The sequence below is a fragment of the Eschrichtius robustus genome, chromosome 2 (genome assembly GCF_028021215.1).
Source record: "Eschrichtius robustus isolate mEscRob2 chromosome 2, mEscRob2.pri, whole genome shotgun sequence".
Classification (NCBI taxonomy): Eukaryota; Metazoa; Chordata; class Mammalia; order Artiodactyla; family Eschrichtiidae; genus Eschrichtius; species Eschrichtius robustus.
Genome location: NC_090825.1, coordinates 89,209,594 through 89,227,811, shown reverse-complemented (window position 1 = coordinate 89,227,811; position 18,218 = coordinate 89,209,594). Strand labels below are relative to the sequence as shown.

General features: G+C 34.4%; 1 protein-coding gene across 2 annotated transcripts in view; it reads left to right on the top strand.

The window, feature by feature from the left end:
- Positions 1–18,218, top strand: part of PJA2 (praja ring finger ubiquitin ligase 2) — a 362,138-nt gene that overhangs the window by 313,668 nt on the left and 30,252 nt on the right. For both annotated transcript variants that reach the window (XM_068535711.1, XM_068535710.1), the window contains one exon: positions 11,082–11,267. In XM_068535711.1, coding sequence (XP_068391812.1) covers positions 11,082–11,267 — 186 coding nt within the window. The remainder of the gene's footprint in view (positions 1–11,081; positions 11,268–18,218) is intronic.

Below are 18,218 nucleotides of genomic sequence, written 5' to 3'. Positions count from 1 at the left end.
TAATTTACTATTTTCAAGAGAACATATAACTTTTCTTATAATAAGCATTCTGATTGCTCTTACATAGTTTCCTTTTTTTCCAAACTGTAGGACAACAGAAACAACAGAGAAATGGAGAATTTCTTTGTCCAACTGCTGACTTTTCATTACCCCAGAGTCACTTTCACTTATCCTTTTAAGCTGGTGGGAACCCTTGCCATGCTCAATTACAGTGCAATTTCAAGATTTTATTAATTTAAAGAAATAGTTTTTTTTAACTAGAAAGTACTGCAAGGGAAGAATTTATCCTTTTGAATATGAATGCATTTTATATATTTTATTTCATATCATAAAGTTAATAAAATCTTTTTGCTTTTCATTGGCTGTATGAATTAAGCTTCCGTAGTATAGTATAAGTAACTTGTAGAAACAATTGACATTTTTCTACTGCTGTCTTGAAGTTTGTAATCTTCAAGGGTTAGCAGACAATATTTATGTAACCTACTATTTTCTAAGCTAAGAATAAAGTTAGTTAAGAACTTGTGCCTGGGACTTCCCTGGCAGTCCAGTGGTTAGGATGCTGCACTTCCACTGCAGGGGGCACAGGTTCTGTCCCTGGCTGGGGAACTAAGATTTTGCATGCCGTGTGGTGCGGGCAATAAAAAAAAAAGAACTTGTGCCTGATTTATTTCTGTTTTTTCAGTTTAGGTCCACAGTCTTTTATCCAAAATCCACAAAGTTCTAAAAACAGAAATTGACAACAAAACCTGACCTAATATTAACTTACTTGATGGCAGGTCTAGATCTAAAATAAAATGAGGACCTTTTCAAGTATTCATACATTTTGCTACAGAAATATGAAAGTGTTTGATTTCTGGGTGCTGGCTTAGACCCCACTGGGAATTGTTAAGTAGTATTTCTAAGCATTTTTTACTACATTTTGCTTTTTTGAAGAAAATCATTTAATTTGGCTGTGCTTCTCCATTATAGACACTAATCAAAAATAAAATCTTCTTTTGTTTGCTTTTTATAGTTAGGCCTGATGTCATCAAATGAAGTTGATGAAATATTTACACTGTTTTCCAACCTCAAGAAAAAGGGTGGTTTTCTTGGCTCTTGGTTTTTTTTTTTTTTTAATTATTTTATTTATTTATTTTTTTTAACATCTTTATTGGAGTATAATTGCTTTACAATGGTGTGTTAGTTTCTGCTTTATAACAAAGTGAATCAGTTATACATATATACATATCCCCGTATCTCTTCCTTCTTGTGTCTCCCTCCCACCCTCCCTCTCCCACCCCTCTAGGTGGTCACAAAGCACCGAGCTGATCTCCCTGTGCTATGCGGCTGCTTCCCACTAGTTATCTGTTTTACATTTGGTAGTGTATATAGGTCCATGCCACTCTCTCACTTTGTCCCAGCTTACTCTTCCCCCTCCCCATATCCTCAAGTCCATTCTCTAGTAGGTCTGTGTCTTTATTCCCGTCTTGCCCGTAGGTTCTTCATGACCATTTTTGTTTTGTTTTTTAGATTCCGTATATATGTGTTAGCATACGGTATTTGTTTTTCTCTTTCTGACTTACTTCACTCTGTATGGCAGACTCTAGGTCCATCCACCTCACTACAAATAACTCAATTTCGTTTCCTTTTATGGCTGAGTAATATTTCATTGTATATATGTGCCTCGTCTTCTTTATCCATTCATCTGTTGATGGACACTTAGGTTGCTTCCATGTCCTGGCTATTGTAAATAGAGCTGCAATGAACATTGTGATACATGACTCTTTTTGAATTATGGTTTTCTCAGGGTATATGCCCAGTAGTGGATTGCTGGGTCATATGGTAGTTCTATTTTTAGTTTTTTAAGGAACGTCCATACTGTTCTCCATAGTGGCTGTATCAATTTACATTCCCACCAACAGTGCAAGAGGGTTCCCTTTTCTCCACACCCTCTCCAGCATATATTGTTTGTAGATTTTTTGATGATGGCCATTCTGACCGGTGTGAGATAATACCTCATTGTAGTTTTAGTTTGCATTTCTCTAATGATTAATGATGTTGAGCATTCTTTCATGTGTTTGTTGGCAATCTGTATATCTTCTTTGGAGAAATGTCTATTTAGGTCTTCTGCCCATTTTTGGATTGGGTTGTTTGTTTTTTTAATATTGAGCTGCATGAGCTGCTTGTAAATTTTGGAGATTAATCCTTTGTCAGTTGCTTCATTTGCAAATATTTTCTCCCATTCTGAGGGTTGTCTTTTCCTCTTGTTATGGTTTCCTTTGCTGTGCAAAAGCTTTTAAGTTTCATTAGGTCCCATTTGCTTATTTTTGTTTTTATTTCCATTTCTCTAGGAGGTGGGTCAAAAAGGATCTTGCTGTGATTTATGTCATAGAGTGTTCTGCCTATGTTTTCCTCTAAGAGTTTTATAGTGTCTGGCCTTACATTTAGGTCTTTAATCTATTTTGAGTTTATTTTTGTGTATGGTGTTAGGGAGTGTTCTAATTTCATTCTTTAACATGTAGCTGTCCAGTTTCCCCAGCACCACTTACTGAAGAGGCTATCTTTTCTCCGCTGTATGTTCTTGCCTCCTTTATCAAAGATAAGGTGACCATATGTGCGTGGGTTTATCTCTGGGCTTTCTATCCTGTTCCATTGATCTATATTTCTGTTTTTGTGCCAGTACCATACTGTCTTGATGACTGTAGCTTTGTAGTATAGTCTGAAGCCAGGGAGCCTGATTCCTCCAGCTCCGTTTTTCTTTCTCAAGATTGCTTTCACTATTCGGGATCTTTCGTGTTTCCATACAAATTGTGACATTTTTTGTTCTAGTTCTGTGAAAAATGCCAGTGGTAGATTGACAGGGATTGCATTGGATCTGTAGATTGCTTTGGGTAGTACAGTCATTTTCACAATGTTGATTCTTCCAATCCAAGAGCATGGTATATCTCTCTATCTGTTTGTATCATCTTTAATTTCTTTCATCAGTGTCTTATAATTTTCTGCATACAGGTCTTTTGTCTCCTTAAGTAGGTTTATTCCTAGGTATTTTATTCTTTTTGTTGCAGTGGTAAATGAGAGTGTTTTCGGCTCTTGGTTTTTAAATTGATTTTGTTGTTGTTGTTGTTGTTAATAGTAGCAATATTTTCTTTGCCTAGAATGATTCTGGACTTTTAAGGGTTATAGGGTGTTGTCTTAGTATATTTATTTATAAGTTTTTTCCTTGAGTGATAATGTCAGTACTCTGAAAAATGACAGATTTTTTATAAACAGAATATACAGATGAGAAAAACACAGTTAATAGAAACTTTTTTTTCTTTTGACTTTTTAGTAATATATTGACTTACAGAACCTGTAGTTGGGGTGTACTTAAATGATGGAACTAATTTTAGAGTATTCTTTAAGACACATTGAAATGCCAGAAACACTTACTGTTTTGTTTTTGTTTGTTTGTTTTTTAAGGCTCTCATCAAGGATAACAATTTTACCTAGGATTCTGCTTATATATGCATCTGTAAGCCTTAAGATATGTTTTAGGTCCTCATTTCAATAGCCTGTATAATCTTGGGGAGTAATTCTATTTCTGTGCTACTGTTTCCAGTTCCTCTACCCTTACTCTCTGCAAAAGATCAAAGTTCCAGAATGCCTTGTAATATGGCACCAGATAAATGTTGAAATTTCTTAGCTGTACACTCCGGTTTAGTTTCATTTTGCCACTTGTTCATCTTCCTAATGTTTTACTGTAGTTCTGCTAAGTTCTGGTGTTTGCAGATTGGAGAAATGGGGAAACACAGTGACTCTCCCACCAGTACCTTGAGCAGGAAAGTATAAATAGCTTCTGCTTTGAGTCTGTGAGGGTTTTTTTTGCATTTTCTCTGCTTTGTAAAACTTGAAGATGATATATTTGAAGAGTTTTCTTGTCATGTTAGTATTATAATAGCTACAAATAGAACTCTCTTATAAAGAACATAAACTAAAATTTACTGTGACATTTCAAGGTATAGGAATTTTTGGCCACTTGAAAAGTATATAGTTTATTCTTTACAAGTGGAAAAATATTTTAATGAATGTATGACCTGATTCCCTGAAAAATTCTAAATGATCACTTAATCACATCTGAAACATTACACTTTATGGGATAAGCATTATAGCTGGTTGCATTGCTCTGAGCTGTTTGAGAACTGAACGCCACCTTATTAAATTAGAACTGCAAGGGGAATTTTAACAGGCAGCATATAATTACCAGACGTGGAATTAGACCAGAGAGTTAGGTTAATACCCTGCTCTTTTGAAATATACCCTGAGAACTTTAATAACTGTTTGAGGACAAGATCTTGAGTTTAAAAGAACCTTTCAGCCATGCCAGCATATTTTAACCTTAGGCCTAATTGTTCTGAAGAGAGGTGTGCTATCTCCTGACCACTTCTTATAGTACTTGAGGTTTTTTTGCAGAGTTTTTCTGTCCCTAGGCCTTAACCTTGCTTAAAAGGTAAAAAACCTTACCAAAGATAAAAATGTCAGGACAACTTTTTTGTTGTTGTTGATGACTTTGGAGAATAAAAGGAATATTGGTTATATAGTTGATTACAATTTGATATACTTAAAAAGGATTTATTGAAATCCTCCCAGGGGTCACATTTTGTTTCAGGTACTCTGTAAATACAAATAATGATGATTCCTTTTGCCTTGGTGTTCACCAGCCTTATGAGGAAGACAGAATATACAGATAATTATCATGAGGCTAAATTAAGCTCCTTTCCTCTCCTATATGTTCACTGAAAGCCATGAAGAAAGCTCTTCTGATCTTGCTATCTCCCAACAAGTAAAACATCTATGAACAGCCAAAACAAAGATCTTTAAGCACACACTCTAATATTTTAGGAAAACTTTTTATCTTGTTTCCAAGTTCATAGAAGTTTAAAAGGAGTAAATTGGGGATAAATAACTTCGTTCCTCAGGCATGCTTAGGGAGTCATAGATTATAGTATTTTGATATTAGGGGAAAAGATCAGAAAGTTGTAAAAGGCAGGCACAATTCAAAAAGATAAACCAGGGACTTACCTGGAGGTCCCGTGGTACTGCCAAGGGCTCAGGTCCGATCCCTGGTCAGGGAACTAAGGTCCCACAACCTGCATGGCACAGCCAAAAAAACAAACCATTTGGGCCTTATTTACTAAATTAAGTAGACATAGATTTGAACAGCTTCCATTTGTATTACTTTATTACAACATAGTTCAGTGTTAGTACTAGTAAAAAGTCCCAAACTGCTTAGATTATGTTTAGTATACTATTTTGGAAAATGCAGAGAATTATATAATATGTTTTAATATAATTTCCTTCCAGAGTATTTTCAATAAAATTCAGAAAGTGTTTTTGATCCACAGCTGGTCAGATAAGAAAATTATCTGAAATTTCACTCTTCCCTAAGCTCTTATATAGTTGAATTTTTGTGGATGTGATAAATATCAGAGAAGACAAACAAACCAATTCCTTGGGGGACTAGGGAATAAGAGGTTGCTTTTGGCTGGTTTTACTTCTGTATCTTATTTCTACCTAGATTTGTACATAAAATGTTTTGTCTAGAAACCACATATAATTTTATTTACGTGAAAAAGGTTTTTCGATTCACAATTGAATCTGTAAAGAGTGTAATACTTGAGTAAGTTACAGTTTTCTGCTCTTGCATATAGCTCTAAATGTTAATGGGAGACAGTACTAATGAAAGACCATATAAAAGTCACAGTGGTATTTTAGTTTTTACTTTGAAAAATCTTAAATGTTTAACTCATACGCTTTTATAATCAAGAACAAATGGGTCCTCGCTAGTCCATGACCATTTTGTGTCCTGTTTATTCTGTTGCTTGTTCTCCTTGAAAGGTTATTTTAAAATCTTTTCTCTTTTTGCTTTTAGTTCCTTATACTCCTGTCATTCTTAGTAGATAATTTTGTCTCTGCTTTCCTGGAGATACTGAAATAATTAAATGTGAACTTTCTTGTTTTCCTCTCCTCCATCAGAATACATATTAACATACTAACATATTTGAATATGTTGGTATTGGTTCCTATTTTAAATTTCTTCTTCAGTGAAGAGAGCTGACTTTTTCTCATTCTGTTCCTGCAGTCATATCTGACACCTTACATGTCTGTTACCTTTACTCCTGGGTTCCTTCTCTAAATTTTCTAAATCCTGGGGGCAGCCTTCATTGATCTTGCTCCCTCTTTTAACTATTTGCCTGTTTATATTTTCTCTTCCACTGCTGAATTTTCAGAATAAATGTTCCACATCTACTGCTTCTATTCCTTCACTATCCACTATTATTAAATGCCTCAAAATCTAACTCCCTGTATTATTTCTATATTCTCCCATGTTAACAGTGACCTCCCAATTTCCATAGCCAATTGATTTTTTTCTCTACCCATTTTCTTTGACTTCAGTGCTACCATTGAGCTGTTTGCTCACCCTTTTCTGCTCCATGGTTTCTCTTCCATTGACCTATGTTCGATGCTTCTTTGCTGCATCTTCTTTGGGGTCTGCAAACTTTTTTAAAAAGGTTGACCAGATAGTAAATATTTTAGGCTTTGTGGACCAAAAGGCAACATTGAGGATATTATGTGGATACTTGTATGACCATGTTAAAATGAAAAAAACATCCTTAGCTTCCGGGCCACTAAAAAACAGACAGGTAGCCGGATTTGGCTCCTGCTCCAGGGCATAATTTGCTGACCTCTGGTATAAAGCTGTTGGGTGACCAGGAGGCTGATACTGCTATTCAGTAAGACAGACCAGAGGATGTCAAGTAGATTTTCTTTGGTAGAGAAAAGAGGAAAATGGTGGTGTGCTGGTAGGAAATCCAAATGAAATTTCTCAGCAAACAGCTTATATAATGAAAGAAGTAACTACCTTTATTAAATGTTTACCATTTTCCAAAAATTGTGCAAAACATTTTATCTGTGGTATTCATTTAAACAGCACTGTAGACCTGAAAAGTAAATATTAATATCCTCATTTTACAGATGAGGAAAAGTGAGCTCAGGCAAGTTCATTCATTGCGCAGGCTTATACTAGTAAGTACTGAGCAGATCCTAACCTAAACTCTATCAGACTTCAAAGCTTGCTCTTGCCATTGTGGTGTTCCACTGCCACGGTGAAAAAGGCTATCATATGTTGTAGATGGAACTTTCACCTGATGTTAAATGTAGTATTTTGTTTCTTCAGTAAAGAAATTGCCTGTGGTAGGTTTTTTGTTTTTCATAGTAAAAAATCTTAGCCATCGATTCGTAGTTTCCTCTGACTAGCCCTCTTTGAGCCAGTTTGGACTTTTAGAGCTACAAATTAGTAATAGACATTAAGTTTGAAATTTGTCATAGATAATAATGTTCAGAATGAAATATTAATCGGAAATTATTGATATATTACTTTCTATCACTTATATCACAAATGTGTATTAATTTCTGGGGAACGTACTTTAAAGACGATTAATTGTTGGCCCTTTTTAAATAAACTGATATCACTGAAAGTTCTCTATGTAAAGTCGTTCGATAGCACAGTCTTAGTTAACTTCCAAGAGCTTACAGGTACTTCACAATTCAGACAGATCTCCTTAGATGCTTTTCTGGGAAAAGGAACTGTGATTTTGCACTTAGAAAAATACTTCTAAATGCAGTGTTAAAGAAGCAGCTGCACTTTAGTGGTTTAGACTGAACGAATAAGAAGGCTAGTCCATGAATTAATTGAAAAACAAAAGAAGCAGTGTTGTAGAGGAAGGTCTTGAAAGAGTGATCTGGTCCTGAAATGGGAAAAAAGGTGAAGTGATTGTGAAGACATTCTTGGTGGTGGGAGGAATAGTTGTGATAAAAATTCGTATTTGGGGGACAGCATTTGGAATAGAGCATATTGGAAGGAAAGAGTTGGATGTAAGGATGTACTCATAACTGGGATCAGCTGTAGTAAATCATAAGTGCCATTCGAAGTTCAAACTTTTTTTTTTTCTGTAGGCCAGTATTTTTTAAAGTGGGTAAAATAAAGTGGCACACAGACAAGTGTTTTTAATTTTTATCATTATATATTTATATTAATGTGAATCAAAAAAAATATAGCTAGCACATCAAATTTGGAACTTTATGGATGAAACCCCTGGGAGGATTTCAATAAATCCTTTTTAAGTATATCAAATCGTAATCAACTATATAACCAATATTCCTTTTATTCTCCCAAAGTCATCAACAACAACAAAAAAGTTGTCCTGACATTTTTATCTTTGGTAAGGTTTTTTACCTTTTAAGCAAGGTTAAGGCCTAGGGACAGAAAAACTCTGCAAAAAAACCTCAAGTACTATAAGAAGTGGTCAGGAGATAGCACACCTCTCTTCAGAACAATTAGGCCTAAGGTTAAAATGTGCTGGCATGGCTGAAAGGTTCTTTTAAACTCAAGATCTTGTCCTCAAACAGTTATTAAAGAGATAACTAAAATGTATTTGAGTGAAAAAAAAACTGTTGTTTAAAAAGAAGATTTGATAATAGTTGCTGATGACATTATTTACTAAGCACTGTTAGAATGTTTTCTATATATTAACTCATTTATTCCTCAAATGAACTCAGTGAGATAGTGGATACTATTATATTTACCTGATAGGTGAGGCAATAAAGGTACGGAGAGGTTAAGTAACTTTTTCACAGCTAATAACTGGTGCTTTCAAATCCAGGCCAGCTGACTCCAGAACCTGTGTTCTCAACTGCTGTACCTTAAGACACAGTGTTAATGTACAGCTGTAGCAAAAATTGTGAGGACTGTAGGCAAATGGCTTAAGTTTATGAAATGCAGCTTTAGTAGAGAGGAACTGTTGAAGATTTTTGGAGTAATGTTATAAATGTACTGTTTGATATAAATGGAAGTGATAGGGATAGTCAGAATGCGTTCTTTAAGTGAGTTGAGGGAGTTGGGATTAAGTTTAGGGACACCAGTTAATAATTGATTGTCTCAATCTAGGTTTGGAGAAAAGCACTTGAACCAAGGTTTTTTAGGGGAAATGGAGAACAAGGAGCTAGGATATAAGAGCCATTGAACAGAAAGAATGGAAAGTACAAAAGGACTTAAATGTGGGGACTTTGTGAAGAGTCACAGATATGTGGTTTCCAGCTTAGGGGCAGGATAATACCATTAGATAGAATATCAAGAAAGGGACTTAAATGGCAGATGAATTTTGTTATAAAAATACAATTTTTAAAAGGAGGCTGAAAATCTAAAAATGTTTGGTGGGCAGTTAGTGGTTATGAAAGCTTATTAGTATGGTGATCAGGGCTGGGGATATATATTTAAAAGTTATCTACTTCGAGGTGAGTGTTATGTGTAATGAGTAATAATGATGTAGGCCAGGGGTCTGCAAACTTTCTTAAGGGGCCAGATAGTAAATATTTTAGGTTTTGCTAACTAAGAGGCAAAATCCAATATAAATAGGTTAAAAAAAAACATTTTTTAGCTCACATACCATAAAACAAACAAACAAACAAAACAGGCAGCAGGGCCAGATTTGGCTAAAAGGCTATAGTTTGCCAGTCCTTAACATAAGCTTCTTAAATATGTTGACTGTTTATCATAGACATTCTTTTTCTATTGAAATTTGGAGATATTCCATCAGTTATTTCATTAATTCAGAAAAGTTCAGAAGTTTCATATGTTATCTTTCTGGACAGGATCAATCTCTGAGAGAAATGTTTAAAAACTGAAATTCGCTTTTAAGTAAGGATGTTAAAAATTGCCAGAAATTAATCCAGAAATCCAACCCTACTTCTTAAAAACATTTCAGAACTGGAGTTGGTAATTTAGCTGTGAATTTGAGAAGCTTCATAGTCAAGGAAAGTTAGCTCAGTAAGCTCCTTTAAAACTATTTTCTGTGTTAGATTTTGACACTGATACAAGTGTCACTGATACTTGATCTTAGATTATTCTTTGGGTCACAGAAAATTTTACAGAATATAAGCAGTTTTGGCTCACACCCAGTGAAGGAACACCTTTTATTTGCAATGCCAGGGCTATGTTCTATTTCTTCTCCAGGATGTTTGGGCCCTGAAAATTGGAAGTTGATTTTATTTTTTTTACTTCTGCTAATTTCTCAGAGCTCAGATTAATGCTGCTCTTTGTTAATTGCATCTTGATCTCTTGGGTTTATCTGCCTGGAGAAGGAGACAATACCAATTATCACTTCCTTTCAAAAAAGTAAATTAAATTTTGTTATTTTTGGGTTTCTTAAAAGTCAGTGCACAAAAGGTAATACCTTTAAGAGAATTCTTGACCAGAATGGTTGATATGGTTAGAAAAAGCATTTAAGATTTATTTTCAACACTGTTAAGTAATATTTTACCTTCTGGTAATATAAGATGTCTGATGCTTTGCAAGTTGTTGAATGTAACCAAATTAACCAAAGTTAAATACGTATACTATCTAAAAGTAATTCTTCGGAGATTTTTTTATTAACCCTTTTATCACACTTTTTCATTCCTTATCTAAATATTCTCTTGAGTTGAAATTTATTTTGTGTTCACAGTCCTACCAAAGGACTTCAGTAAAGATTTGTCAGTGCTGCTTTTTATGAATTGAATCTCTCTCCATTGTAAAGTGTTTTTTGTAAAAGGAAGAGAAAAGTAAGCTTTTAAAACATGGTAATAGTGAAAATGTATTCATAGAGGATATGGTATCAGTTGTCAGTATGTAATTAGAAAGTTGTTTTAAGTCAGGTGAGTAATAACTCTATTATTTATTCCAGATAGCATTTAATCTGGCATTACCGAATAAATTACTGAAAATTTTGTGTAGAAGTATGTCTAAAATATAAAGAACCTGTGTCTAAGCACCACGGAATTAGTTACTTTAATGAAGAAAATAATAAATTGATAATTTCATAACTTGCCATATGCTATATTCATTTGAAAAAGTTACATTCTGCTGAATATTTATCTCTGTATTTATTTTTAAAATATGTTAAAATTTAATTGGCACCTCATGAAACATGTAGAGCATCAGTACTCCACTCTCTACCATGATGGCTGGTTAACACTCCAAATGATAAATGCACTTGTAATGACAGTGTATTTCTGTTCTAAATTTGCAGTTCAGAATGCAGTGACGGAGAATGGTCTGCCTCTTTGCCTCATCGATTTTCTGGTACGGAAAAAGATCAGTCCTCAAGTGATGAAAGCTGGGAGACTCTGCCAGGAAAAGATGAGAATGAACCTGAACTACAAAGTGATAGCAGTGGTCCCGAAGAGGAAAACCAAGAATTATCTCTTCAGGAAGGGTATGTTAACAGTAAGAGTTGTTATTTTTATGCATACTGCACAAGAGTGTTATGCATCACATTCAGATGTTGGATATGGTATTAATTGCATTTACAAGCCCTATGTAGGACCAGTAGATCCTGCTGAATTTTGTTATGCTTTCGGTATTTTCCAAAGAACAATTAAATTGAAAATACTGGTAATTACAGTGTCTTGTCTTAGATACAGTATGTGTTTCCATTTTGCTTTATTAAAGAAACCTTGGACATTTAAAAGATCATTTTGGTAAGTCAGGTATGAGTGAATCAGAGCTGCCATTGCTCTTCAGTGAAGATAATAGCAAGGGAGAAGGGAAGCCCTCAGAGGGAAATCAGTGATTTTTTCATGGAAATGCAGGCAGTTGTAAAAGTTGAAGTATTAATATTTCTCTCTAATTGCATTGGATGATATCTCCAGAAATTAGTGGTTGATGATATATATCTTTGTCTTTTCCTAACTTTAATGGGAATGCTCTAGTGCAGGGCTTGTCAAATTTATATTACGAAGGGCCAAATAGTAAATATTTACAGCTTTGTGTGTCAGTCTCTGTTGGAGCTACTCAGTTCTACTGTTATAGTGTAAAAGTAGCCATAGACAGTATGTAAATGAATGGGTGTAACTGTCTTCCAGCAAAATTTTATTTATAAAACCAGGTGGCAAGCTGGAAATAACCTGTGGGCCATAGTTTACCAGCCCTTGCTCTGCTAGTATTTCCCTAGTAAGAATGATTCTGGGTTTTAGGTTGATTTCATACATATACAAACACATATGTACAATTTTTTTTGTCTTAAATCACACTAGGGAAATTTAAAAAAAAATTTTTTTTAAATTGGGGTATCGTTGCTTTACAATGTTGTGTTAGTTTCTGCTGTACAGCAAAGTGAATCAGCTATATGTATACATATATCCCCTCTTTTTCTGGATTTTCTTCCCATTTAGGTCACCACAGAGCATTGAGTAGAGTTCCCTATGCTATACAGCAGGTTCTCATTAGTTATCTATTCTATACATATTAGTGTATATATGTCAATCCCAATCACACTAAGGAAATTTTACCGTGTTTGTATTTTATAGGTTTCTGGCAAGAATGTTTGTTGAATTTTATTAAACTCTTGTTAGCACCAATGGAAATGATATAATGATTTTTTACTTTCGGCCTAATGGTCATGAACAATTATTCTGTTACTAGATTTCCTAATATTCAACCACCCTTACTTCTACTTAATTAACCCAACATGATCACATAGTCATGGTTTATTGTTGTTTTAATGAGCTGCTAGATTCTGTTTGCTAATATTTTACATAGGATTTTTATATTGAGACCTGTAAGTATGAATTGTCTCTAGCTGTGTTCTGGTTAGGTTTTGTGTTTTTTTAAATTATTTTTCTTGATAAGTTTGATACTCGCTTTGCTAAAAGACCATATATATATATATATATATATATATATCTTGTGTGTGTGTGTGTGTGTGTATCTTTTGGTGTTTAAATAGCTATTTATTCCTTTAAAGGCTGTTAGTATTTGCTTGTGAAACCTTCTAGGCTTGGTGTTTTGTTACGAGGGAGTATTTCTTTGATAATTAAATTTTTTTTCTATGATAATTGGTTCTGATTTAGTCTCTCAAGGGACCTATTTTGGTAAATATATTTTCTTAGGAAAAAACTATTTCAACTTAGACATTAAAATTTTTACTTCTCAAAAAGTATAAATTTCCAGTTTCAGATTACTTCTGTAAGAAACTCCGGAAATAAAGCATATTAGAAAATTTGTAAAGAAAGAAATGTAAGAACATAATTAGTTTTGATAGTGGTAGGTTGAGGTGGCATTTTTTTCCTCTTCCTAACTTTATGTTTGATCATCTCTAATCACTATTAGTTTACTAAGTTTTATTAAATTTTTCATATGTAATTTGTGATAGTAACTATTGATGCAACAAATATTTATTGAGCATATAGTATGTGCCAAGCGTGGTACTGGATCCTGGGATTATATCAGTGCACAAGACAAATAAGATTCTCCCATGAAGTTTACATTATGGTGGGAGAGGCAGGTAATAAACAAGATACAAATATGATAAATTACAAACTGGTAATTACTGTGAAGGGAATAGAACACTAATGTGATAAAGTAACTGACAGGGGCTTACATTAATTAAAGTGATCAGGGAGGACTTCTCTTAGGAATTGACTTTTGAGCTGATGTCTAATGAGAATTAGCAGTTAGTTGAAGGAGAGCTTTCTAGGCAAAAAGAAAGATGAGAGCAGAGGTACTGAAAAGGAAAGGGCTTGGCATGTAAGAAGGTAGTGGGGCTGAAGCAGATGAGTGGAAAGAATAGTAATATGAGATGAAGTTGGCAGGAACCAGACTATGCAGGACATGTATCATCTGGAATTTATTCAGAGAGCAGTGAAATTTTAAGTGGGGAATTAACTGATTTGACACACATTTTTAAAAGATCACTCTAACAGCTTTGTGGAGATCGAATTGGAAAGGGACTAAAGTGAAAAAGAGGATGAGAGTGGATTAGGCTGTGAGGGGATGGTAGTGAGAATTTAAAAAGGTGAACAGGTTTGAGAATATTTTTGAGTTATAAATATTAGGAAAGATTGGGTGTGATATGAGGGAGAAATCAGTCAGTTATGCCTAGGTTTTTTGGTTGGCGCATTGGGTAGATATTAATGTTGTTGACTGAGATGAGGAAGCCTGAGGAGAGGACTGGGAAGTAGGAACTCCTTTTTGAAATTTTAAGTGCCAGTTAGACATGCATTGTAGATGGCAGGAGGCACTTGGATATTTAACTTACAAGTTTAAGGAAAGTATCCTGAATTGTAGTTAGATGTACAGGTATATGGATAAACAGAAACACATTTGAAAATCATCAGCTACTTGCATTGATATCCTACAATAATAAAACCGGTAATTTGATTAAAAAAGAATAGAAGTCAAGTGGTGAGGGGGACAGAACTAAAATGCTGGACAGCAGTAGTATTTCAGTTGATGGGAGAAGATGATGGGGGAAGATCAGAGTTGAAGTGTATAGTTTGGGAGAGGTCTGAAAGTTAACTGTTGACATAAGTTAAATTTGTATGGTAAAATTTCAAGGGTAACAACTACAAGAATAAATACAGAGTATATGTATTGGAAACCAGTAGAAGAGGAAAAAAGGAATTTAAGACATGGAAAAATAACATTTAAAGTCAATCCAAATAACAGTAAAAAAATAAAAAGGAAGAAAAAGCATAAAAAAGGGAAGAAAAATAGAGATGAAAAAAGCAGGATGTAAGAAAAAGTCCTGTAATAAATATAAATTGCTTACTCTCTGCTTGTGAAAGAAAAGCTTCAAATCAGTTGGATTTTTTTAAAGTTAAATGCTGTTTACAAAAGACACACTTAAAACATTAATATACAGAAAGATTGAAAGTAAAAGGGCAGAAAATGATATTTCAGGGAAACACTAACCAAAAGAAAATGGACTAATTATACTAACATTAGCAATTTAGACTTAAAGACAGAAAAAGCATTAATGGGGAGAGTGAAGGTCACTATGTAGTAAGTCCAATTTACTAGTAAAATGTAGCAGTTTTAAACTTGAATGCACAGACTTAAAATATATACATCAAAATTTAACCAAACTAGAGAATATTGACAGATTTTCTGTCATATTAGAAAATTTTTAAATACCTTTCTCAATTAATAATTCATGGATATAAAAAATTAATTGCAGATTGGAACAACTTAAGCATGCTTTAATGAACACTGCATGCTGTGGAATACACAAACACAAAAACTGAACATGTACTAGACTGCAAAGTACAGGTTAACACATTTCAAAGAATCATTATCCTGGAGACCATTTTCTCTGACCACAGTGCAATTAATTTAGAAATAAATAATACAAATATAAATTCTTAATATATAAATATACTTTATATGTATATAAAACCCTCCATGCATTTTAAATTATCCATCCTTTTAAAAAAGCAGTAGGACAAAGAAGAAATCATACTAGAAGTTTAAAATGCTCACCAACTCAATGATAATGGAAATACCACCAATCAAAATCTGTGGAATTGCAATGAAATTGATATTTAAAGGGAAATTTATCTTTATAAATGCTTATGTTAGAAAAGAACAAAAGCTGAAAATGGAGTAGCTATGCATTTAACTTAAAAAATAGGAAAGGAATATTAGAATCAACAAAGAAACTAAGGAGATAAGAATTAGAATTAGGGACGATAAGAACAAAAATCAATAAATCAGAAAACAGTTACGATAGAATCAAAGAAATCAGAAGCTGATACTTTGAAAAGATTAAGAAAAAGAGACATTCTACTTGATAGTGAACAGGAAAATAAAGATGACACAAATAAATAATACTGAAATACAAAAGTGGACACAGCTGCAAACACAATAAAGTGTGTATAGACTTTTTAAAAAGAGTTAACTATGAACTTTTTACCAGTAAATTTGAAAACTTAGAAGAAGTTGACAAATTCCTAGAAAAATAGAATTCACCAAAACTCACTCAAGAAGAAATAGGAAACCTAAATAATATGATAACTATTACAGATACATAATCAGTGGTTTAAAATCTTCCCATGGAGAAAAAAACTGATCCAGGTGATTTTAGAGCTGAATTCTCTTAAACTAAACTTTCAAGGATCGTATCACGCTACCTTTCAAGAGAATGGAAAAAGAACTATTTCTCCAAGTCATTCAAATAAGACCAATACAACCCTAATACCAAAAGAGTTTGTGAAGAAAATTATAAACCTATTTCGTTCATTAAAATACACATCAAAATCTTAAACAGAATTATTGGAAATCTGAATTTGTAAGTGTATTTTTTTTAACAGATAAAACTCAGTTACCAATCTGAGTTTATTCCAGATATGCAAAAGTAGTTTCACATTGAATACCTGTAAATGTCATCACCAAATCATTAGCAAAATACAGGAGAAAATTCATATGATAAATTCTGTAGATGCAAGGGAAAAAATCACTTAGTAATGTTCAGTGCCTTCTTATGATAAAAATTCAGAACCTAAGATCGGAACAGAATTTCCTTGCACTCATAAAAACTATCTAAAAAAAAAATAGAAATCATTTCAATAAGGAAGCATTAAAAAAAATTCCCCCTTAAGATCAGGAGCAAGACAAGTTGCACCATTTCTGTAGCCATTGGGGGGGGGAGTATTAGCATGGCAGGATGGGAGAATAATAAAAGGCAGAAAAATAAAAGAAGATGTAAAGGAAGAGACACCGAAAAGGAAAGAACCAAACTAGGAAAATATATTTATAGTATAAAGTCTTAATGTGCAGAATGTATAAAGAACTCCTAGACATCAGTAAGAAAAACTGACAGTCTGATTGCAAAATCATCAAAACATTGAGCAGGTAATTCAATGAAGAGGAAATATTAATGGTGAATAAAAATATCAAAAGATGCTTACTTAGATGATTAGTAATCAGGGGAGTGTACATTAAGATTACAAGGAGGTATCATCTTTTGCCCACCCATCAGATTAGCAAATATTAAGAAATATGACAATGTCAGGTGTTTTGGAGGATATAAATCAATTCTTACACACTGCTTGTTGAGGTGGATATTACCCAAGAATTAATAAGAGAAAAATTAGTGGCATATTCGTACATGGAGTATTACACAGCAATGGTAATGAATGAGCCACAGCTATGTGCAAAAACATGGATGAACCTTACAGGTAGAATGTTGAGTGAGAACAAGCATTCCTGGGAAAATGTGTATGATACCTATTTCATAAAGCTTAAAAACAAGCAGTAGTAAATATCTTGTTTAAGTATGCAAAAATAGTGAAAACATCTTTCAAAAAGCAATGGAGGTGGGGCTTCCCTGGTGGCACAGTGGTTAAGAATCCGCCTGCCAGTGAAGGGGACACGGGTTCAGTCCCTGGTCCGGGAGGATCCCATGAGCCGTGGAGCAGCTGGGCCCGTGCGCTGCAACTGCTGAGCCTGCGCTCTAGAGCCAGCGAGCCACAACTACTGAGCCCACGTGCCACAACTGTTGAGGCCCTCACGCCTGAAGCCCCTGCTCCGCAACAAGAGAAGCCACCACGATGAGAAGCCCGTGCACCGCAATGAAGAGTGGCCCCTGCTCGCTGCAACTAGAGAAAGCCCGCGTGCACAGCAACGAAGACCCAACGCAGCCAAAAATTTAAAAAATAATAATAATAAATATTTTTAAAAATTGAAAAAGAAAAATAGCAATAGAGGGACTTCCCTGGTGGTCCAGTGGTTAAGAATCCTCCTTGCAATGCAGGGGACGCCGGTTCAATCCCTGGTTGGGGAACTAGGATCCCACATGCCACGGGGCAGCTAACCCAGCACACCACAACTAGAGAGCCCATGTGCCACAACAAAAGATCCCGCGTGCTGCAACCAAGACCTGACGCAGCCAAAAAAAATGAATAAATATTTAAAAAAAGAAAAAGGCAGTGGAATGACAACAGCATCAACAAGATAGTACTTTGCTCTGTGGTCAGGCCAAGGGGATAGGAAAAGTGTAGAAAACAAGGTATATGCTAGTCAGTGGTAATATTCTAGTTCCTGGCTTAGGTGGTGGGTTTATGAATGTTCAGTATAGTATGCTTTATAACTAAAATAGATTGTATATATTTTGCATTTGAAAAAAAAGGAATTAAAAAATAAAGGGAATTGAAGGTGAGAAAATGGAGATACCCAATTCTTTACTAAAGTGGAGGGATTACAGGTGGATTTGGGGCCTAGAAAAGTGTTGTTCTCACCCCTAAAAACCTACAAGCATGATTGTTTGCTTGTAGAATGTTCAAGAAGAAAGTAACTAACTGGTAATTATAGCAAAGATAAAGTAAAGTTCTTGAGAAGATGAGAAGATGAGAAGGGATCCAGAGCTCAGGGAGAGGGTCTATAGGAG